The 23,408-nt window shown below is 40.7% G+C and overlaps 1 protein-coding gene across 2 annotated transcripts in view; it reads right to left on the bottom strand.

Annotated features, from left to right (window-relative positions):
- Ubxn7 (UBX domain protein 7) overlaps positions 1-21,677 on the bottom strand; it is a 60,930-nt gene extending 39,253 nt beyond the window's left edge. The window contains exons 1-2 of one of the 2 annotated variants that reach the window (XM_003477108.5): positions 21,519-21,677; positions 2,639-2,786 (exon numbers count right to left, since the gene is read on the bottom strand). In XM_003477108.5, coding sequence (XP_003477156.2) covers positions 2,639-2,786; positions 21,519-21,594 — 224 coding nt within the window. In that variant the 5' untranslated portion in view covers positions 21,595-21,677. Of the gene's footprint in view, positions 1-2,638; positions 2,787-21,438 lie in introns of both variants that reach the window. The other variant, XM_063224329.1, reaches the window with a different exon arrangement.
- Between the last annotated feature and the right edge of the window lie 1,731 nt (positions 21,678-23,408).

The raw sequence follows: 23,408 nt of genomic DNA, 5'->3' as shown, positions 1-23,408 counted from the left end.
CACATGCTCTGAAAACAACTATAAATATCTACTATCCCCTTTTCTATAAAGGGAACCATGCTTTCGTACTGATTTCCATTCAAAACCTGAGCCATGTTGGAGAATGAGATATCACAACTGCAATGACCAACATTAACAAGACAAGGCTGTAATGTATTAATAATGATCTCTAAAGTTCACACTTTGTGTGGAAACAAGATTGTATTGATATGGAACTAGGTCGACAAGGCAATTGTACCTGCATGTCCTTCTTTTTTGAGACAGAGTTTCACTATGCATTTCAGGCTAGCCTTAAACTCACTGTGATCTTCCTGCTTGGGCTTCCGAGTGCTGAAATTACAGGCATGTGCCACCACACCCAGCTCATGTACTGATTTTTAAATTTATCCAGTTTAGTGAAAATAAAATCCCAACCTTTTGTCTATTCTTGTTCTTAATAGTAAATTTATTTTTACTAGTTCAAGTTTGCAGTATACAATGATTACATTCATCATGAAAAGTTGGTATAAATAACGTATCATCCAAGTTCTTTTTTACTTTTCTTCCCTCATCTTTCGGTTTCGTTCCCATTTGTAAAAAATCTGTTTTCCTATCATCTTTTGCTCTTTATTTCTACTTTAAATTTCTCATATAAGAGAAACCACACAATATTTAAGCTTGTGTATCTGATTTATTTCACTTAACATGGTCTCAAGATATATCTATTTTTCTATAAATGAGTCAAATTTATCTTTTTATAGTAAAGCAGTATTCCACTGTACATATGTATATAATTTCATATTTTCTTTAACCATTCATGTTTAATGGACATCCAGCCACTTCCAAGATTTAGCTATAAGTTATGCTGATATAAACACAAGTGCTCTTGAGTCTCTGTAATATATTTACCTTTAACTCTTGGGAAGATATCTAGGCAGAGAATAGCTGAGTCAAATGGAATTCCTGTTTTTATTTTTTTCCGGAACACAACCAGTGAGTGTTGTTAGTTTACATTCCCTAGTAGAAGGGCTCCTTTCCCCACCTCACAAACATTTGCTATTGTTTGATTTCTTGATGAGGACTACTCTTTCTGGGGTAAGATGAAATTTTCAATGTTATTTTAATTTCTACTTTTTAATAGCCAGGGATGTTAAACATTTCTTCATGTATTTATTGATCATCTGTATTTCTAGTGTCTATTCATTTCAATTGCCCTTTTTTAATTGAATCTTTTATTTTTAAGAACACAAGATTTTTGAGTTTTTTATATATTTTAGATATTTGTGCTCTGAGGTATAGCTAGTGAAAATCTTTTCCCATTCCATAGCTTGTCTCTTCACTCTACTAGTTGTTTCCAGTGCTATGCAGATTTTAAAACTTGCTATGATCCCATCTGTTAATTCTTGGTGGTACTGGGGATTGAATTCAAAGCCTTAAGCAAGCCAGGCAAGCACTCTACCACTGAGCTGCATCCCCAGCCCTTCACTGGTTAATTATTGATGTTACTTATGCAACTGGGATTCTGTTCACAAAGTTCTTGCCTATACCTATGTCTTTGAGAGTTTTACCAATTTCATCTTCCATTAAGAGTTTCTGTTTTAATATTTAAGTTTTCAATTCATTTTTGACTTTCTTTTAGTACAAGACAGATAGGGGTCTAGATTTAATCTTCTGTGTGTCTATAGTCAGTTTTCCTAGCACTTATTCTTATTTAAAAGAATTCTTGTGTAGTATCTCATATTATAAACAATGCACGCTATAAAAAACTATGCATATTAAAATCTCACTTGAGGACATTTTAAATATTTTGTTTCAAAAATCAATGGCTTTCTTTTGAGCAAGGTTCCCAAGCAAGCAAAGCACTACCACTGAGCTACTGCTCCCGTCTAGAATTATTGTTCAAAATCTTTGTGTGGCTATTCATTTTCCTAAGAAAATTAAGACTATCTAGAATCGGGGAAATACATACTTCCCTGGCCTTTGAAGGCCACTGCTTAATGCTCTGCAGCCTTGGTAAGACATGGGTAACAAAAGCACCCTGTGAGGCTCTCTGATGGTTCTACTGGTCTGTTTTGGTTTTTGGCTGCTACAGGACTCACAAGCTCTACCTCTAGGTCATCAGGTGCCAGCCAGCCTCCCAGACTTACATGAGGCCCATGGAGGTCTTTTGAGGACTGAATAGCAAGACTAAATAACAGACGTTAATAGTACCCTACAGAATTCAAAGTTTTGGGGCTGGGGATTTAGCTCAGCGTCATAAGCGCCTGCCTTGCAAGCAGGCAGTCGTGAGTTCGATCCCCAGTACCGATAAAAAGGAAAAAGACAAAAAAAAAAAGTATTAACTTACTAAGAATTCAAAGTTTTGTGGTTATTGTTGTTGTTTCTTGAGGCAGGCCTCACTATGTAGTGCAGGCTGGCCTTGAACTTGCTTATGAAGCCCAGGCTGGCCTTTAACTCAGGAGAATCCTCCTGCCTCAGCCTGTGTGCTGGAATTATAGGTGTGTGCCACCACACCCAGCTACAAAAATTTCTACTTGTTTTTTTTTTTTTAAAGGGACTTTTAACTTCTGAACCAAATACAAACAACCTAACTTTTATAAAAAACACAACTAGTTCACTAGGCAGGGGTAGCTGCTAATAGTACACGATCAATCCATACTCTGGGTGCGATCTGACTGCAGAGACACTTGCAGAACTGGTACTAGGCTCTTCGGCAATTCCTCCCCCATCCAGGAACATAGTGACTGCCATCTCCAGGTTGTTGTTGCAAGCTTCAAGCATGTGCTTTCCTACACTTTCACTCGCACCTGAAATGACAAAAGAATAGGAAAAAAAGTTAGAGAAGACATCCTTCTTACAAAGGGATCATATTAGAAAATTCCCTAGCAAAGCAATGACCATTCTAAATGATCTTTTTATTTAAACAAGTTTATTTTTATACTATTTGTTGATTGATATAAATAAACAGAGCTAGAAAAAGACTGTAGTAAACTGTAAGGTAGAGCATGCCTGTAATCCCAGTTCTCTTCGAGGCTGAAGCACAAGGATCTTGCAAGTTTGAGACCAGCCTGGGGCTACAAAATGAGCTCAAGGCCAGCCTAAACTGCATAGGGAGACCCTGACTCAAAAGGACAAAAACAAAACAAAACAAAAAATAGAAAAGAAGAAAAAAAAATAGAAAAGAATGTAGCAGCAACTGAAATAGTCTTTTATAGTAAAACTAAACAAAACAATATTCACCTTTTTTATTAAATATTTCTTCAAATGGCCCTAGTATGTTATGTATATATGTATGTGTATATATACACATATATTATATAGATTATATATGTGTATATAAAAGATGTGTGTATAATATATATTATATATATGTGTATATAAAAATAAAACAAATATATCAGGGTACCAGGGATCGAACTCACGACCTCACGCTTGCCAGGCAGGCACTTATGCTGCTGAGCTAAATCCCCAGCCCCTATATTTATTAATAAATGAAAAAAATACAGAAAAATTAAGCTCTCAGCACCCTTGGGAGGCTGAAGCAAAAATATAGCAAATCTGATCCTACCTTTGGCAATTTAGCGACTTGGTAAGACGCCATTTCAAAAAATGAAGAGCTCAGGATGGCGTTCAGTGCAAGCACCCTATGTTCAACCTCTGATACCTCAAAAAAATAAAAACTGCACTCCAGAAAGTTAGAAAAATTTTTTTAATGAAGAACGTATTTCAGTTGGCCAGGCAACTGAAAGAGAAAGCAAGAGAACTGAAATGGGATGTTTTTGTCCAAAATTTAACTAAGTCAAACTCCAGCAAGAAACATCAATCTTTATCACATAAAACATTCATTCATTCATTCATTCACTGACAGGGTCTTGCCATGTAGTTTAGGCTGTTCTTAAACTTACAACGTAGCCCAGGCTGGCCTCAAACTTGTGACAATGCTCCTGTCTCAGTCTCTAGAGTGCTGGGATTATAGTGTGCACCAATACTCCCAGCTGTAACACTCATTTATAAGTAAAACCAGAATAGTCTGTTAAATAAAATGCAAATGGTACTCCTTTTAAGAAAACATTTTTAGCTGGGCATGATGTAACTCATCTATAACCCCACCACTTAGGGCTGAGACAGAAAGATTGTGAGTTCATGCCCAGCCTGGGCAATCTGGCAAGAATCTCAAAATTTAGAAAAATAAAATAAAATAAAAAGGACTGGGGAAGCAGCTTCATGTGAAATCTTAGGATTCAATCCCAAGCATCACCAAAAAGGCATTTTTATAGCATGTACCAATTCAAGTATTTTTGTCTGTGTATAAGAGTTTTTAGTCAAAAGCCAGGTTTGGTGGTGTATGCCTATAATCCTAGCTCTTGGGAAGTTGAGGCAGGTGTATCTGTGAGTTCAAGGCCAGCCTGGGATACAAGATTGAGTTCATGGCCAGACTGAAGTGCAGAGCGAAACCTGTGTCAAAAAAAGACCAAAAGGGGCTGGGGATTTAGCTCAGCGGCATAAGCGCCTGCCTTGCAAGTAGGCAGTCGTGAGTTCGATCCCTGGTACTGATAAAAACGAAAAAGACAAAACAAACAAACAAAAAGACAAAAAAAAAAAAAAAAAAAAAGCATCTCAGACTTCTCATTTAGAATTATTTTTCTTTATAGGAATTACATCCTCTAGAACCTCTTGTTGTAAGTAAAAACTTGTCTAACTTTTTATCTGAAAATGTCTTTATTTCATGGTGATTCCTGAAGATTTCCTGGGCATGCCATTTCAAGGCTGACAGCTACTTGTTCTTAGTACACTGAAAATAGTATTCCAGTGTTCTCTGGCTTCTGCTGTTGTTCCTGGGAAATCAGTTGTCAGAATCCAGAAAAAGATTTTTATAGCAATCTGTTGTTTCACTTTAGCTGCTTATTTTAAAATTGCTCTGTCTCTGGCTTGCTGCAGTATCACTCTGATTTGCCCTTCATTCATATGTATTTCCTTCTGGAACTCCAATTAGATACAATGAAAACTCGTCACTAATTTTTATGCCTCAAGCTTGCATATGTTTATTGTCTGTTAGTTGCATTCTCAACAAGATCTTCAGTATTATCTTCCAGGTCACATATTCATTCTCTGTCTCTGTCTCCACAAGCCCTACCTACCCAGTGTGCAGTTATATAGACAATCCTGGCCTTGGAATCCTAGTGATGCTTTTGTCTTAGCCTCCCAAGGGCTGGGTACACAGGTGTGCGTGACCAGCCCCGACTAATTCTCCTCTATTTCATGTCAGTTAACCCTTTATAACTACAAGTTCCATTTTTATTTTCCATTTGCTTGATCTTGATTCAGACATTCTTAATTCATATTCCTATTTCAATCCTTCATTTAATCAAACTTACCAGAATTACAAAGACAAAACAAATTTTCTGCCATCTCCATGGATTACTATCTTTTGTTTGTCCTGGCTTTTACTGTATAATGGTTTTGTGTGTGTGATTTGTGATATTATTTTTACAGTAGTCGTGGGCCTTGAGATTTTAATCTGTAGATTTCTGGAGCCTGGAGTGAAAGAATATTCCTCCCAAAAGATGTGTTATGGTAGATTATTATTATTCTTTTGTTGTTCTTGTTTGACACAGATCTCACTGTTATTTAGGCTGACCTTGAACTCACTACTATGTAGCTCAGGCTGGCCTTCCCAGCAATCCTGGATCAGCCTCCTGAATACTAGGACTGAAGGTATATGCAAACAGGTCAAAATTTTCTTTTTCTTTTCCTTACATTCTTGATCTGGAATTTCTTCAAGACCATGAAGAAAATGTAGCTCTGCAGAATCACAAGAAACAGGACTCTAGCATTTGCAGCCTTAAGCTTCCAAAAGTGAAAGAATTTGCTTTGAGAAGATCGCTCCAGAGCACCATGTTCTAGAATGGTGGCAGCCTAGATAATTTGTTCCTCAGAAATGAGTTCAGAGTACTCAGTGATCGATATACCATCCCCTACAACCAAGAGAGAGGAAAGCTTGGCTACTGCTCTAGTTGATGGCAGACCTTGGCACCATCCATGTGATGCTGGTTTTAGGTACATGGAAAATGCAAGAGTCGGGTCAGGAAGGCTCCCACCCAGATTTTAAAAGAAGGCCGGGGAGGCCAGGTAGTGTGCTTCTGAAATGAAGATGTAAGAGTGAAGCCAAAGGTGCAGTGGAGACTCCAGAAGTTTAGAAAAGCCAGGAACATGGATAATCTGAGGAAAGATGCAAGGAAGGAGCAAAGATGGCCCAAAAAAGAAGCTGTGGGAGCTACAATTATCTGTAATGCCATAGTGGCCAGAGCCACCAAAGCCCTTTGCAGTTCACATTTTGCCAGACTGTCTCACGTTAGACATGGAACAACAGGACTTAAATGTTTGCCATGGTGGACCTTGGATTTGGTCCTACTCTTTTCTATCCTTTATTTGAAATGGGAATGTTTACTAAACCATGGTATGTTGGAAGTGTTTAACTTTCTTTACCTTTGTATAGGTGTTCCCAGCTAAGTTTGCCCTGAATCTCAGAGAAGCCTTTAGACTTGGAATTTTCTGCAGTGCTAAAACTTTAGTACTTTGGCAATTATTAGAGATGAACTAAATGTCTAAAAAGGGATGTGTGTGAGTCTTGGAAGAGGGGGGCAGAATGTCATGGTTTGTGTCTAGATGTCCTGCCAAAGCCTCATGAGGTCACAGGTGGGGCTTTTCAGAGGTGGCTGGATCTAGAGTGTATAATGCTGTGATTAAGGGAGTTTGATTACTAAATTAGTCCACTGATTCCAGCTTCTTTCAAAAAAAAAGAAAAACCTGATGAGCCAGCAGAAAGACTCTAAAATGTCAATAAAAAGAAAGCTGCTGCCAGGCATGGTGGCATATGCCTGTAATCCCAGCACCTGGAAGGCTGAGGCAGAAGGATAGCTATGTGTTCAAGGCCACCTTGGATTCAAGGCCAGGCTGAACTTCACAGCTAGATTCTGTCTCAAAAAACAAAATGAAGAAAAAGAAACAATGAAAGCCGCGGCAAGGAGTCCTGCTCAATCCCAGTTTCACTGTGCTGGGTGCTTCCCCTTCTCCAAACACCCTGTGTATGAAGTGTGGCAACCGCTATTCAACAAAGTTATGAAACCTTCAAAGCTGTTCTGCCACGTGGAGATCAAACACCCTGCAGTCAAAGACAAGTCTTCAGAAAAAAAAGAAAAAAGAAAGTGAACATGAACAACAGAAGAGATTACTGAAGGCCATACTTCACCCAATGTGTCTGCACAGAGAGCTCATTCTCAGCTGCAGACCACATCACCAAAGCTAAGAAGGCTTGTACTATTCAAAGAGTGGATCCTGCCTGCTGCTAAGGACATTTGTCACGAACGTTTGGAAGCTACAGCTCAAAAGGTGGCACGCATTGCTCTTTAGACCAGCACCGTAACTGGATGCATTAATGAAAACGGGAGGATCCTCAGGGAGAACTGTTAGTGAGGGTTAGTGAGTCACTGCGCTCCGCATCCAGGCTGACAAATCTATTAATGTCAATAACAAAACTACACTTGTTTCTGTGTGAAATATTTTTCAGGAGGACATGCATGAGGATATGTTACATGCACTTTGTTGCCAACCAGCACTATAGCTGCAGTACTATTCAAGTTTTTGAATGATTCTGTATCAGGAAAATGCAACTGGTCATTTTGTGTCAATACATGCTTAGACGAAGTGGCTGCCAGGACTAGACTGCTTTCTGGTTTCAAGAGGTCATTCTGAATGTGAGTCTACACAGTACATAAAATTCATACAGAAATGCTGGCTAGCTAAAAAATGCCACCTAAAATTAACAAAGTTTAGGGGGATATGGTTAAAACTGTCAACCATATTAAAGTACATGCCCTTAATTCACATCTGTTCATGCAGCGATATGAGGGAGATGGACACAGAGTGCAAGCATCTTCTCTTATACATAAAAGTGAGATGGCTTTGCAAAGGCAAATTTTGGCCAAAATTTGAGCTTCAAGAGTCACTCGAGATTTCTTAAAAAAAAAAAAAAGGAATCACCACTGACAGCACATTTTAGTGATACAAAACAGGCTGCAAAACTTGCTTAGTTGTGTAACATACTCAACCTGCTCAACAAACTCAATGTGTCATTTCTGGGGAAAAGGACCACTGTGTTCAAGTAAGCAGATGAAGTGGCTGCACTGAAAGCCAAACTGGAATTGTGGGGATGAAGACTGAACACTGGGATTTCTGACATGCTTCAAACATTAGCAGAGATTTTAAGAGACTGAGCCAGATCCTTCTTTCTCCAAACTAGTGCATAATCACTTATCACAGCTTTCCAAAGTTTGAGCATAACCTCCCAGCCACAAAATACCACTGATGTGAAAAGAAATGGATCAGTCCATCTGAGAACAAGCCAAGTGATTAAGTCCTTAACATTTCAACCCAAATACTGTAACAGGCTCCGAACTGATCTTTCTTTCTGTTTTTTTGGGGTATTTTGTTTTGTTTGTTTTTGCCTTTTTAAGACAGGGTCTCACTATACAGTTCAGGCTGGCCTTGAGCTCACTTTGTAGCTCAGGCTGATCTCAAATTTGTTATGATCCTTCTGCCTCAGCCTCCCAAGTGCTGGGATTATGGGTGTGTACCACAATACCTGGCTCATCATTCTATCTTCCATCCTACTGGAGTACATACTCCAAACTATAACTTTGATTACATCACCCACCCATCTCTTATCCTGGTTCAAAATTCCTTAATGATTCTCTTATGATATATCTAAAGTGTGAATTTCAAAGCCTTGAACTCACTTTGTAGCCCAGGCTGGTTTGGAACTTGAAACAATCCTCCTGCCTCAGCCTCCCTAGTGCTGGGACAGTGGTACACCACCATGCCCAACATAAGCATTTGTTTTTGTTTTTTTCTTGATGGGGGGAGTATGAAGAATTCAACTCAGGACCTTGTGCTTGCCAGGGAGGCACTTATGCCACTGAGCTATATTATATCCCTGGCCTTTGTGAAGTCTTTATGAAGAGGTCTCAGCTTATTTTTCTAGGGTGGCCTCTCCTCTATGTCATACAATTTACCACAGTCAAACTAAATCACATACATAGAACTTCCTATTCCCTCTCATCTCCCTCATCTAATTCAGACTTGCTGAGAATTGCCAAAAGTATTACTAGACAACTTGTGAGCTAAAGTACCTCTTGGCTTCCCAAGCCTGTATCTGCTTCTGGCTTCTCATAAAGAACAGAGGCTTTTGGTTTTGTTTACAATGTATGTATACATGTATGTATGTATGTATATGAAACAGGGCCTCACTATGTAGTTCAGGTAGGCCTTGAACTCACTATGTATTCCAGGCTGGCCTCACACTTAGTCATCCCCTTGGGCCTCAGCCTCCAAAGTGCTGGAGAAATGGGTCTTAATCACCAGCATCTAGCTTCATGCTTGTGTGTGATCAATGTCCAATAAGTTCACTTACAGCTATCTCACGTCCGTCTCCCCACCCCACCCCACTCCACCCCCCAGTACCGGGGATGGAACATGCGACTATGCACTTACAAGGCAGGCGCTTTTGCTGCTAAGCTAAATCCCTAGCCTCGACTTACAGCTATCTCACACTACTTTATCTTACTAGATAAAGGGCCAGAGCCACCGGCAACCTTTCTATACCTTCAGAAATTTGTACTATATGCATGTGTGTGTGGTTTAAATTAAAATTAGAAAGCAACATAATGATATTGTGAAAATGACAAATAGCAAATAGGTATCTGGAATAAATGGACTTAACGTTTTTAGTTAGATCATCAGATATAAATTTTTAAAAGGTTATATCTGAAGATTCAAGATGGTGGATGAGCTAGATGTGGTGGTGTACACCTGTAATGCCAGCACTCAGGGAGACAAAGAGAACTGTAAGCACAAATCTCACCTGGGCAACACAGCTAGATCTTGTCTAAAATTCTTTCACCAGGGATGGTGCTACATGCCTAAAATCCCAGAATTTGGAAGGCTGAAGTTGGAAGACCAAGGTCGGCCTGAACTATAAAAAATCAAATCAAAACAAAAACAAAACCTCTCACAAGTAGGAAATATAGCTCACTCTTCCCAGTTCTGAAAAAAGACAAAAATGATGGACTGCAGAACGGCACCATTTACTCTTTCACTTTCCCATGAGACAGAATCACACTAAGTGAAGAATGGTTGCTTATCAAAAAAAAAAAAAAAAAAAAAAGAATGGCTGCTTTTCAAGGTGGGAGAACAATGAAGCTCAATAGTGGGCAAAGTTAGAGAAACCTAAAGAATGGATAATGAACCCTAGAAAAATCTCATAAAGATCATGTGGCAGAATGGCAGAGGGTGAGGTATGAGGGCCTCAGTGAACCGTATTAAGGAGTTAATGCCCTGCTGAAAACCAGTCTAAACAAACAGGCATAGGATCTGCACAGCAAACTGACTCGGGAAAGTTCTCTGCACTTTTTAGGTATTCTCCTGGGGCAGAAACAGAACCACCTTGAAAAGAGCTTATCTGAACTTGCTACTTTAGCAGTCAAAGGTGCTCACATTTTACAATCCTGACTGCTGATCCTGTGCAAGATTACTACACTGTGTCAGTGGACAGCAACCTATGAGTCAGTTCTGTCCAAGGGGAGAACCTCGACGCATGAATCTCATGAGCCTGATGAGCCGCATTGCCAGAATCAGCCCTGCCCCTGGAGTACACAGTGCAAAGGACACAGAGGAAGCTGTCCCAGATGAGTTCTGGGCCAGCACGCTAGCCAGCTGACAGGCTACAATGTTGGAGCCTGCCCCACTCTTGGAATGCACGGCCAACATTCTCTGGAGTAATTCTTTGCCTGGGGAGCTTGGAGTTCTGCCCTCCTGGGTTCTGGTGTGCAGGTCAGCTAAGAGATATTCCACCTGGTCCCAAGTCACAAACCACTCTAACAAGTCACCTGGTAAGTACACGAAGGACAAAAGAAGGCAAATAACCCCAGCCTTTGCTCAGAAGTTAAGAAGACAGGAAAGTTCTAATGGCACATGCTGTGAATAGCCACTCCTACTTACAGAGGTAGGAAGGAAATTTTTATTAATATATTGTCATTGCTATTTTTGTATGTTCTTCTCTTTCCTTAATACTTAATTTTTTCACTACTTTACCTTTTTCCTGCTTTCCACGTTTTTCTGTTTTTTTCTACCAGTACAGGGGACTGAGCCCCATACTACATCCGCAGCTTTTTTTTTTATTCTTTGAGATGACAGGGTCTTGCTAACTCACTAAGTTGCCCAGGCTGGGGCCTTAAACTTGCTATCCTCCTACTTTAGCCTCCCAGAATGTTTGGATATCAATTGTGCTCCACCATCCCCAAGTTTTCCCTTTTTAATTTTTATCTTCTTCCTTTTTTTCACTTCTCATATAATATTAGTCTTATCATTTTTAACTTATTAGGTTATTTTCAATTATTTTTGCTCCTTTTTCTCTTTAGTTGATGCAGTGGCTATTGTTGCTTTTACTTAGTTTTACTTTATTTCTTTTTGTAGTTGTTTTTGTTAGTTTATTGGTGATAAGGTCTAGCAAGAGGCTGGCCTAAAATTTATAGCAATCCTCCTTCCTCAGCCTGCTATATGCTGGGATTACAGGTGTGTGCCACCATACCCAGCCTTTTCCTTTATTTCTTTATCTGGTTGCTGGTTTTCATATGCAGAGCCAGGGGTCAGGCCTGGCATTTTGAGCATCTTGTTGGATGCTCTGCCATGGAGCTGTACTGCCAGCTCAACAGAGAAGCTGAACCTTATTCCAACTGCATCTTTTTCCACTTGAGTCCTCACAGATACCTCAATTTGGAGAGGACGGAATTTAAAGCGCCTAACAGCAGCAACAGAGAAGACAACACAATAGTTCTAACACATTTACAAGGGACCTCCACATAGCTTATTATCACCCTATGTGGACCACACACTGCTGCTGAGACTGGAGGAATAACCAGAGGCTGTGCCCCATGTATCTGTTGTCTGTCCCACACCTACCTGAACCTGCAGTGGGACCCCACTCTTGTAATGTCCACAGAGAAAGCAGGTCCCTCAAGCTTAAACAGTACATGTTGTGTAAACAATCAGGAAACCAAAGAAGCCACAGGGAAATGACACTGTAAAGCCTAACTGACATTAAACTCAACTCTACACAACAAACCTACATCCTTCCCAGGGCACATACTTAAGAAAAGACCAGCTACTAAAAAGTACATGCAATTGGCAGATCCAGCCCAACAAGTGCATTGATCTTAATTAACATAGAAACACAAGAAATATGAGAAAACATGGCAATGTGGTATCTCCTATTAAAGTTCATAAATCTCTAATAACTGATTTCAAAGATACAAAGATTGATGATATGCCAAAGAATTAAAAGCTCACAGGATTCCAAAAGAATATAATAAACACCTAAGTGAATTAAGGAAGACAATGTAAGGTTTGAATAAACACTAAGAGAATGTCTGAAAAAGAACTAAGCAAATCTTGAAAATGAAAAGCTCAGTAAATCATAGTTTTAAAAACTCATTTGAAAATCTCAATAGACTACATCAAGCAAAAGAGTATCAAGACTTGAAGACAAGTTTGATGAATTATCACATTCTGACAATAATAACAGAAGAATAAGCAAGAATGAACAGAGTACATACAGAAGCTCTCTGGGACACCATTAAAAGATCAAACATAGACAAAACTGGATAGAAGAGGGAGGAGAGCTACAGGTGTAAGGCAAAGAAAACCTAGCCAGTGAAATAACACAAAAAATTTCCAAATCTTGGAAAAGATATAAACTTAAGGTACGGGAGACATTCAGAAACTCAAATGACACAACCAGAAAAGAACCTCCCCACAACATATTACTGGTAAGTGCCAAAAATATAAAATAAAGAATATTAAAAGCTACAAGAGTCCTTATTAGGTATGGGAGGATATGTTTATTGTCCTACCTACTTGGGAGGCTGAGGCAGGAGCACTGCCAAGTTGAAGGCCAATGTGGGCAAGTTAGCAATACTATGTCTTCAAAATACACTAAGAAAGGCTGGAGGGGTATCTCAGAAATCCTTGGATTTAACTTCCCAGGTCAGTGGAAGTGGGAGAAAGAAAATTGCAAGACAGAAGTAGCACTTCATATTTAAAGGTAAATCTACCAAAGTAATACATTTCTCAGTAGACACTATGAAGCCAGTATGGCATGAAATAATGTATTTCAAGTACTGCAAGAAAATAACTGACAAACATGATAACTATACTCTAAATAGTTACCTTTCAGAATTAAAGGTAAAATAAAGGCTTTCCTGATAAACTAATGGAAATTACAACCACTGAACCAACATCACAAAAGATACTTAATGCCGGGGAGTTTCGCTCAGCAGCACAAGTGCTTGCCTGGCAAGCACCAGGTCATGAGTTCGATCCCCAGTACCAAAGAAAAAGATCCCCAGTACCAAAAAGAAAACAAAACAAAAGATACTTAAGGGAATTCTACCCAGAAGAGAAAAATGAACACACACAATCACACTATTATGAGAACACAGGAAAGAATAAATCTCATGAGAAAAATAGATAAGCAAATGAAAATTAGGGAGGAATCAAAATATCATAGGTTTTGCCAGGTGTGGCGGTGCACTCCTGTAATCCTAGCACTATGGAGGCAGAAGCAGGAGGACTGTTGCGAGTTCGAGACCAGCCTGGGCTACAAAGTGAGCCCAAAGCCAGCCTGAACTGCACAGTGAGACCCTGTCTCAAAAAGACAAAAAAGAAAAGAAAAGAAAAGAAAGAAAGAAAGAAAATATCATAAGTTTTGTTTTGTTTGGAGACAGGGTCTCACTATCTCACTATGTAGCTCAGGCTGACCTTGAATTCACTATGTAATCCAGGCTAGCCTCAAACAAGGATTCTCTTGCCTCAGTTTCCAAAATCCGAGTGTGCATACCACCATGTCTGGCAAAAACAATGCTTTAAGGTGAGTAAGAAAGGGTAAAAGAAGCATAGGATATTCAAAACAACCAAAAGAAAAACAAAGACAGGAACAAGTACATACCTTCCAGTAATAACTCTGAATGTAAATGGTCTAAATTCTTCATTTCAAAAAAATGCAGAATGGGCTGTGACCCCTCCAGGCGGAGAACCACCAGCTCCGCACCATGTTGGAACTTCTTGAAAACCAAGAAATCAGCTTGTCTCCCTGCTAAGCAATAGTGAGCCTGCAGGTGCATGGTGCACAGGCTTAGAGTCAAGCATCCCCCTGCCCCTGCCCCCCTTTAGCAAATGGGAACCAGAGATCTGAGCATCTCTTGGGAGGCTGACCATATGCAATATAGCAAATAAGGAGGATTTCCTTCGACCATCTTTTTGAAGGCAAATATTTTTACTACTGTTTTGCTTTATTCTGGAAAAAAAAAATGCAGAATGGCTAACTGGGTTAAAAGAACAAGACCCAACAATAAGCTGCCTGGAAGAATTTCACCTCATCAGCAAAAACATATACAGAAAGGGATGAAAAATAATTTTCCAAGTAAATGGAATTTGAAAGCAACCAGAAACAGCTACAGTATATTTTCAAAACAAAAATAGAGATGCAACTTTTTGAAGAAAAAGAGTTCAAATACTCCAATAGCCAATGTATGTTAGATAATTAAATACAAGCTCTTGAGAACAAAAATAGCACAAATCTGACAATTTCAACATTTGCATGCTTCCATACTCATAAAACTTGAGGCTGTTTTAGTGCTTTCCTAATTTTTAAACACTGCAGTTATACTGTGTCATGTTATATTTCTTTTTCTTTTCTTTTCTTTTCTTTTTTTATCGGTACCGGGGATCGAACTCATGACCGCTTGCTTGCAAGCTTGCAAGGTTGTTATGCCGCTGAGCTAAATCCCCAGCCCCGTGTTATATTTCTTTACTGTCAATCAAAAAGCTGTGTCAGCCAGGCATGGAGGTACACACCAGCTAAAGCAGGAAGATTGTTGCAAGTTCGAGATCAGCCTGGGCTACAAAGTAAGCTCAAGGTCAGCTTGAACTGCATAGCAAGACCCTGTCTCAAAAACAGACACACACACACACACACACATACACACACAAGCTCTGCTGTATTCTGCCAAATTTACTCAGCTACAAAGCAGCTTTGGAAGTTAAAGGTTCCTAGAAGTACTCTACTATGGCTGCTTGTCCTAGTAGAGATACACAAACTGTTGTTAGCATCCACTACACAATAAACCTAAAACAAGCTTCTCAAGGTAACTACCAATCTTTTGTCTTTTCAGATAATCAAATGGCTCTGTTTTTACTATTCTGGCTCTTGTCTAAGTGTTTACACTACGTTAACAAAAAACACAAAGAACATGTTAACTGTGGAGTAGCAATCAATACTCCCTGCTTTCACTCACTCTGAAATCTGTTTATTGGTAACAAAATGCAATTTAAAAATGACCACCCAATCTCCACTTTCTATTCACCGTCAATCTTCCCATCACTCTCCTACCAGAACTCAGATACCATCACCATGGGAACCATTTAGCTTTTATGGACTTAGTAAAATAAAGACACTATCAGGAATTTGTTAGGTCAATCCTCAGGCAAACTGATCTGTTAGCAATTTGGTCTGCATCTGAAAAGTCTTTCCTAACTGTCCAACTTTTTTTCACTTTATCTACTGCCTAAAATACTACAAGAGTAATTTGAGCAATCACACATCCTTTTATTTTTTATTTTCTTTTCTCTCCTTCTTCTGTTTTTTTTTATTTATTTATTTATTTATTTAATTCTTATGTTGAACAGGTCTCATTAAGTGGCCCGGGGTGCCTTGGCTTGTAGCCATCCTCCTGCCTCTGCATCCAATGACTACTGAGATTACAGGCATATGCCACCACATACAGCCTCAAACTTCCTATTTAAATCATTAACAACATATCATCCCAGCACTGGCAAGGCTGAGGCATAAGAATCACAAAAAGCAAGTCTAGAGCCAGGCATGGTGGCTTATGACTATAATCCCAGCACTCAGGAGGCCGAAGCAGGAATGATTGTTGCGAGTCCAAGACCAGCCTGGGCTACAAAGTGAGCTCAAGGCCATCCTGAACTGCACAGCGAGACCCTGTCTCAAAAAAGACCAAAAAAAAAAAAAAAAAAAAAAAAGCAAGTCTGAGGCTATCCTGGGTAACACAGTGAGACCAGCCTGAACTACATACTGCGAATGTCCCAAAAAAACACACACACACTGCCACAATAAAACAATCATTTCACAATGTAAATAAATCCAATCATATTGCTCCCTCCTAAAATTCAGTAACAACTTAGGACTGATACATATAGGATGTAGGTAATGCAGAATGATACACACAGCTTTAGTACCCCAAATGCCTTTTGGGAAGTTAAATAACACCTGCATGAAGTGCCATGGGAGAGTAACTTGAAGCACTAAAAAGACACTGAATGTTTTGCCTTTGTCCAGTTTTGCCTGTAACTCAGTAATAAAGAGAAAATATTCTTTATATTCCCTTCTGTATAAAGACTAAGAAGTATAAACACCAACAGCCTGGAGACTGGTCAGATAAACTTGTTAAGTGCTAGTTCTGGCAAATGCCTGCAATCCCAGCACCTGGAACACAAAGGCAGGAGGATCCCAAATTTCAAGCAAAGCCTAGGCAATTTATTTTAAAAAAAAAGGGGGGGGGGTGAGGATGTAATTCAGTGATAAGAGCACTTGCCTACCACTGAGCTACATCTCTGACCAATTTTTCTTTTTCTTTTTTTTTAAGACAGGGTCTTTCTAAATTCCCCAGGCTGGCCTGGAACTTGCAACCTGCATCACCCTTTTGAGAAACTGGGATTGAATGTAGGTACAACTATACCTGGCTAACTGGTACGCCTTTCTGCCAATAACATCATGTTCTGCCTGATGTCTCTTGTACCCTGAAGATCTGAATTATGCCTGGCATCCAATAGCATATCAATAAATATTGCATTTCTTAATATGAGGTCATTCACAACTCAAAAAACTCATCTCCTTTAAGTTTCTTCTCAAATTTCATTCTTTTTTTTTTTTTTTTTTCTTCAAATTTTGTTCTTTTGAAATAGTTCTCTTGCCTTCCAAGCAGGCAGTCGTGCGTTCAATCCCTGGTACCGGTAAAAATGAAAAGGACAAAAAAAAAAAAAAAATAGTTCTCAAAATTTCGAAATAGCTGGGAGTTATGGTGCACAACTATAATTACAGCACTAAGACACTCCCACATTCACCCCATGAATTAAGTCTGATTTTTATGTATACATGCCATGTGAGTGGCCAGGTGTCAGATCAAAATTGGTTAAAGGGATACGGCCAAGCTCAAAACATTTTTCAAAGTTGTTTTTGTGGAATAGATCTATCAGCATTCTTTCTTCCTGTTTTGAGAACTGAAATAGCTTCTGAAAGCAGCCAACATTCAATGCCATGTCTGATGAACATCAAAGATCACATCAAGTGAGCACATATGTGTGATGACTTGAAAGTGAGAGCACTGGTCTTCTCAGGCATTCCAATACCTTAGATAATTGGAACATCTTTGATAATTGTAAGGCATGCATAGTAAAAGTAGCTTCTGATATGATTACATCACAGAACATCACTTTCTTGCCACTTGCTCATCAAGAGTTTGATCATGGAAAAAATAATTATGATGTAAGATTAACTGAAAGATTCAAAATTCTATATTATATATACCATGATCCAAAAGATAAAAATAAATATACAGCCAGACATAAAGGCACACGCCTATAACTCCAAGACTCAGGAGGCTGAAGCAGGCAGATCGCCACAAGTTCAAGACCAGCCTCAGCTACACAGTGAGACTCTGTCTCAAAAAAAAAGAATTAGAAGACAATATGGGGGCTGTAGATTTAGCTCAGTGGCTTGAGGGCCTGCCTGGCAAATGCAAGGTCATGAATTTGATCTCTGACACCAAAAAAAAAAAAAGGGGGGGGGAGTACAAGGTCATGAATTCGATCTCTGACACCAAAAAGGGGGGGGGGGGGCGCCTGGGGATTTAGCTCAGCGGCATAAGTGCCTGCCTTGCAAGCAGGCAGTCGTGAGTTCGATCGCTGGTACCGATAAAAAGGAAAAAGACAAAAAAAATAAAAAAATAAAAAAAGACAATATGTAAAATACTGCTTTGTCAGAGCGAATTAATTTTTCAAAATTATTTCATATTGTCATATTTTAAGTAAGTTTTCAAAATCAGTCATTACATTTACTGTATATTCACTGAATATATATTGTATTTATTGAGAACTAGGTTTACTTAAAATCATTCACTTTTCCCTTCTATTTCTAAATTCTACAGAATATGTTAAGATTCACTTTTTTGTGGGGGGGTATCTTCTGCTTTAAAGTATTGTACTAAGGATTGAATCCGGGGAACACTGAGCTACATCCCCAGACTTTTTGAGTCAGAGCCTCACTACATGATCCAAGCTGGTCTCAAATTTTTGATCCTCCTGCCTCAGCCTCCCAACTAGCTGGAATTATATATATATTTAAGACTCACATCTGTGAACATGTATTTGCATTTACCACAGTAATGAGCTTCCAGATACAGTAAAAGTAAAAACTAGAAATCAGATCATAAACTCTTTTTTTTTTTTTTTTTTTTTTTTGTCTTTTTCCTTTTTATCAGTACCGGGGATCGAACTCATGACTACTTGCTTGCAAGGCAGGCGCTTATGCCGCTGAACTAAATCCCCAGCCCCCAAATCATAAACTCTTAAGGTCAATCTAATTAATCCAACAACTAATAGATATCAAATATCTTTTAATCATTAACCTACAATTTAAATCACATAGGGAAGAATCATTATTTTAGATAAACTCCCAAAATCTTTTGAGACAGGCTCTGGCTACACTCAAAGTGATCCTCCAGCCGCAGCCTATGGAGTGCTGGAATTACAAGCATCAGTCACCATGCCCCATTCCAAAATCTTTTTCAGATATGTGAAAAAAGGCTTTAAAATATCATTCATGATTCTTCTTCTTTTTTTTTTTTTAATGTTGCCTCTACTGGCCTCAGGCAACAAGGCTAAAAGAGTTCTCCTCGTTGCCTGGCATGGTGCACTCCTGTAATCCCAGCACTCAAGAGACTGAGGCTGCGGGGGCTGGGGATTTAGCTTAGCGGCATAAGCGCCTGCCTTGCAAGCAGGCAGTCGTGAGTTCGATCCCTGGTACTGATAAAAATGAAAAAGACCAAAAAAAAAAAAGAGAGAGACTGAGGCTGGAGTATAGGTGGCAGTTTGAGGGCAGCCTGGGATACATACTGAGTTCAAAGCCAATCTAGACTACATGGCTAGACTCTGTTTCAAAAAAATCAAATTAAAAAAAAAAAAAAAAGAGTTCTTCCTGTCTTAGCTTTCCACATAGCTAAAGACTTGTGTATTACCAAAACTTTTTTCTTTTTTTTGCGGTACTGGGGATCGAATTCATGACCTCGTGCTTGCCAGGCAGGCACTTATGTCACTAAGCTAAATCCCCAGTCCCTTATTACCAAAACTTATCAACATAAATTCACAACATGGCTAAGGAGGTGGCTATGAGGTAAAAGCATTCTCGATAACCTGGAGTTAAACCCCAGCATGTCAAAAAAAAATATATATATATAGATAGATAGATAGATATAGATATATATCAACTGCACAGCACTGCCTGGCTGTGCGAGGTCCTGAGTTCAATTCCCAGCACCTAAAAATAGTGTCGTTTCTTAGGTAAAGTAATTCACATAACAATTCACATGTCACCTTAAATCTCTAGGAAATGTAAAAGAAAGGATTAATGGTACTCATTTTTCTATGTGATTCACCTCAAAGATTTCCCATATAAACATAACGTAGCAATATTAATTTACATACACAATAACCTAATTTTCTTCCATAATGATGATTTGGTCAGACATTAAGAAATTCAGAAAGCCTGGCATGGTGGCTAACGCCTATAATCCCAGCACTCAGAGGGGCTGAGGCAGGAGGATGGTTTTGAGTTCCAGATCAGCTTGGGCTGCAGAGTGAGCTCAAGGCCAGCCCAAACTGCTTAGAGACCCTGTCTCAAAAAAAAAAAAAAAAAAAAAAAAAATTCACATCTTTAATATAATAAGCTAATCATGAAGTTTCAAGATATCACGCAAAGTTAAGCATTCCATTTCTCACTCCAGTTTTATGACACTTTATTTTACCAACTTCAAGGGGTCATGTTTCATGCCATGAGACATTCAACATCAAATCAGCATTGTAGAGAAAAATAATTAACTTTAAAAAAACTGCAACTTGCATACAACCTATATTCGTTAAAAGAATGCAAAATTGTACCCAATCATATCTTGCAAGTCAAACTCTAAGAACAGGGGAGTCCTATTTGGTCTGCATTTATCCAAACTACCAGTGAAGTATAGATCCGTTAAGAGGATGGAACTCAATTCTGACCTCCTTCCAAAACGACAAACTAGAACGTCAAAATTACACTCAAGCACATGGAGTACTTTTCTCTCAAATCACTCCACAGAGAACTCCATCATTTGCTCCGCCCTCTAATAACTCATGCAAAAAAAGTTCAGCACCATCAGAGAGAAACTGACACAGAATTTACAGAATGGCTCAAGGCCTTTCCTCTAGGCAGTTAGAAGATCTGCGTATACCCTTCTTGGGTACTAAAAAAAAAAAAGAAAAAGAAAAAGGAAACCCAGACCTAATGTTTTGGGGGGATACCGAGCCCCCAAAACGAATCTCGCTCAGAGAAGTTTCTGCCGCCATCCCTATTTTATCAGCAGGAGGCTATGGCGCCATCGTCTCGGTCTTGAGGGTTTTATGATGGGGAGGTGGGAAACGCCACAGAGGGTTCCACCAGGCCTTCCCCGCGGAAGCTTGGGGGGTTCCCGCTCATTCTTCTCCCACACCCTCAGTCCCCCAAGCTTCTCCAGGGCACCGCGTTTCTGGCGGCTGGTCACTCGGGTGTGCAAAGGCGCTGGCGACCCTACCGCGCCGCCGATCGGGCCCTAAGCCTCCGGAACAACCGCGAGGGCTCCAGGGGCCCCCCAAAGGGACTGGCGGGCTCGGGACTGAGGCGGGTGACCTGGCGGGGGGAGAAAAATAAGGACAGGGGAGCAGGGGAGCCCCACAGCCCCTCTCTCTCTGCCCCGGGAACAGGAGAAGGAGGGGACGAAGAGGAGGGCGGTGGCCCGGGCGCGGCCCCCCACCCTCCACCCAGGTCCCCGGCCGGCGGTGAGGACCCGGGCTCGGCCCAGTCCCGGCTCAAAGGCTGGCAGGGGGCGTGAGGGTCTCGCTCCAAACTGCCAGGAGACCAAATAAAGGGATAGGGGACGCCACGGGCGCTGACTCTCGGCCGAACCCGAGACCCCGGCGCCGACGCCGCTTCCTCAGAAGAGAGGACGCTAGCCGCGGGGGAAGCCCGAGGGAGGCGCGCACCGGGGCAGGCGAAGCCGGGGGCAGTCCCACCGCCAGCTCTGGGATCCCACTTTCCACCTTCCGGTAACCGCATCGCTCACCGGTGATGGCAGTGAACTGCTGGATTAACCCCTTCAGCGCCGACGCCGCCGACGCGGAGCCCCCGTGGGCAGCCATCTTGCCGCCGCCGCCACTGCTGCCGCCGCCGCAGCCGCCGCCGCCGCCGAACAACAACACAGACACACACGGCCGCCCTCCCCCACCTCGCCTATCCCAGTGCGCAGGCGCAGGATCCCTGCGCTCCGCCCACCCGGGTTCCGCCCCCTGAGGGCGGTCCGCGCAACCGCACAAGCCCTCTCCCCCTGCCGGAGTGCTCCTCTGCTTCTGGGTTGGCTACCGGGTTGCTGATTGCTCTCCGCATTCTCTTTGCGACCTCGGATGCCTCCTTCTCTCTGCTCCCTGGCCCATTCCAGTTCCCAAGGGTAGCGTCAGTCTGGTCAGGTGATAGGCTTTTCGAATTTCAGCTTCATAAGCTTTGCTACCAGACCCAACTGTCTGGTAGCAAAGTTTGGGTTTCTTTTCTTTTAGATTTAGTACCCCTGTATGCTACTATGTTTCCTGCAGCTCCTAACAAAATAAAAATCTTGGGCAAGAACCAGCCGGGTGCGGGGCTCACGCCTGTAATTCCAGCACTTGGGAGGCTGAGGCATGAGAATCCTTGTGAGTTCCAACCAGCCTGAGCTACAAAGTGCGCCTAAGACCAGCCAGTGCGATCCTGTCTCAAAAAAAAAAAAAAAAAAAAAAAAAAAAGAAGTGTGACATCCCGAAGTTTGATTCTCAGTACCACACACACAAAAATTAATAAAAATAAAATTTACATCTGCATTCTCCAGTGGGCTACCTAGTGTGGCGATCCATCCAGCAGAAATAAAATATCAGTTACCTTTCTGCCATCCCTGTCCATCACCGTCTAGAAGGCACTGGGCGCAGGGACTGACACAAAGTAGATTTGTAAACGATTGGATGTGGTGGCACACTCTTGTCATTCCAGCATTCTGGGAGGCTGAGACAGGAGGTTTGCCACAAATTTGAGACCTGCCTGGGCTACATAGTGATTTCAAGTCCAGCTTGAACTGCATAGCAAGACTGTCTCAAAACAAACATACGTAGTAATAATAATAATAATAATAATAATAATAATAATAAATAGGGTAAAAGAAAATGAAGTAGGGACAAGGATAAGGCTCAGCACTAGACTTGAACCTAGCATCTTGAAGCTCTAGGTTCAATCAGTATCACAGAGAAAAAAGAGAAAGAGAAAGATGAAGGTCCGAGAGGAAGCAAAGAAGAGAAAGAAAGAGGAAAAGAAAGGGAAGGAAAGAAAAGGGCAGGGCAGGGCAAAAAGAGCAAACCAGGCAAGATGATACATTCTGTAACCCCAGCACACTGGAAGGCTGAGGCAGGAGGATCACCTGGGTAATTTAGCAAGACCTGGTCTCGACATAAAAAATGGCTGGGCATGTAGCTCAGTGAAAAGGCCAACGGTTCAATCATCAGTACTGGAAAAAAGAAAAAAGGCAGAAGAAAGGAAGAAAATGGGGCCAGAGATTTAGCTCAGTGGTGTTGGTGCCTGCCTGACAAGAGTGAGAAGTGAGGTCATGAGTTCCATCCCCGGTACAAAAAAAAAAAAGGAAGAAAATGAGGCAGGAAATTTATAATACAACCTTGAAAACCTGTTTGGGTTATTAAAGAATATGAAAAGTCTTTAGAGTCACAAGTAAATACACTTCAGCGCATGCCTAAAATAATGACAAACATGAGAGGGATGTTGACTTGTGGTTTGTTTGGAGACAGGATCTCTCTATATAGTTCAGACTGGCTTTGAACTCACTATGTATCCCAGGACAGTCGCAAACTTGCAGTAATCCTCCTGCTTCAGCCTCTCAAATGCTGAAATTACTGGTGTGCACCACTAAAGCCTACCTGATACC

The sequence above is a fragment of the Cavia porcellus genome, unplaced genomic scaffold (assembly GCF_034190915.1).
Source record: "Cavia porcellus strain 051 isolate PalLab524CR breed Dunkin Hartley unplaced genomic scaffold, mCavPor4.1 scaffold_14, whole genome shotgun sequence".
NCBI lineage: Eukaryota > Metazoa > Chordata > Mammalia > Rodentia > Caviidae > Cavia > Cavia porcellus.
The sequence above is the reverse complement of the archived record's forward strand: the minus strand, read 5'-3'. Positions and strand labels throughout refer to the sequence as shown.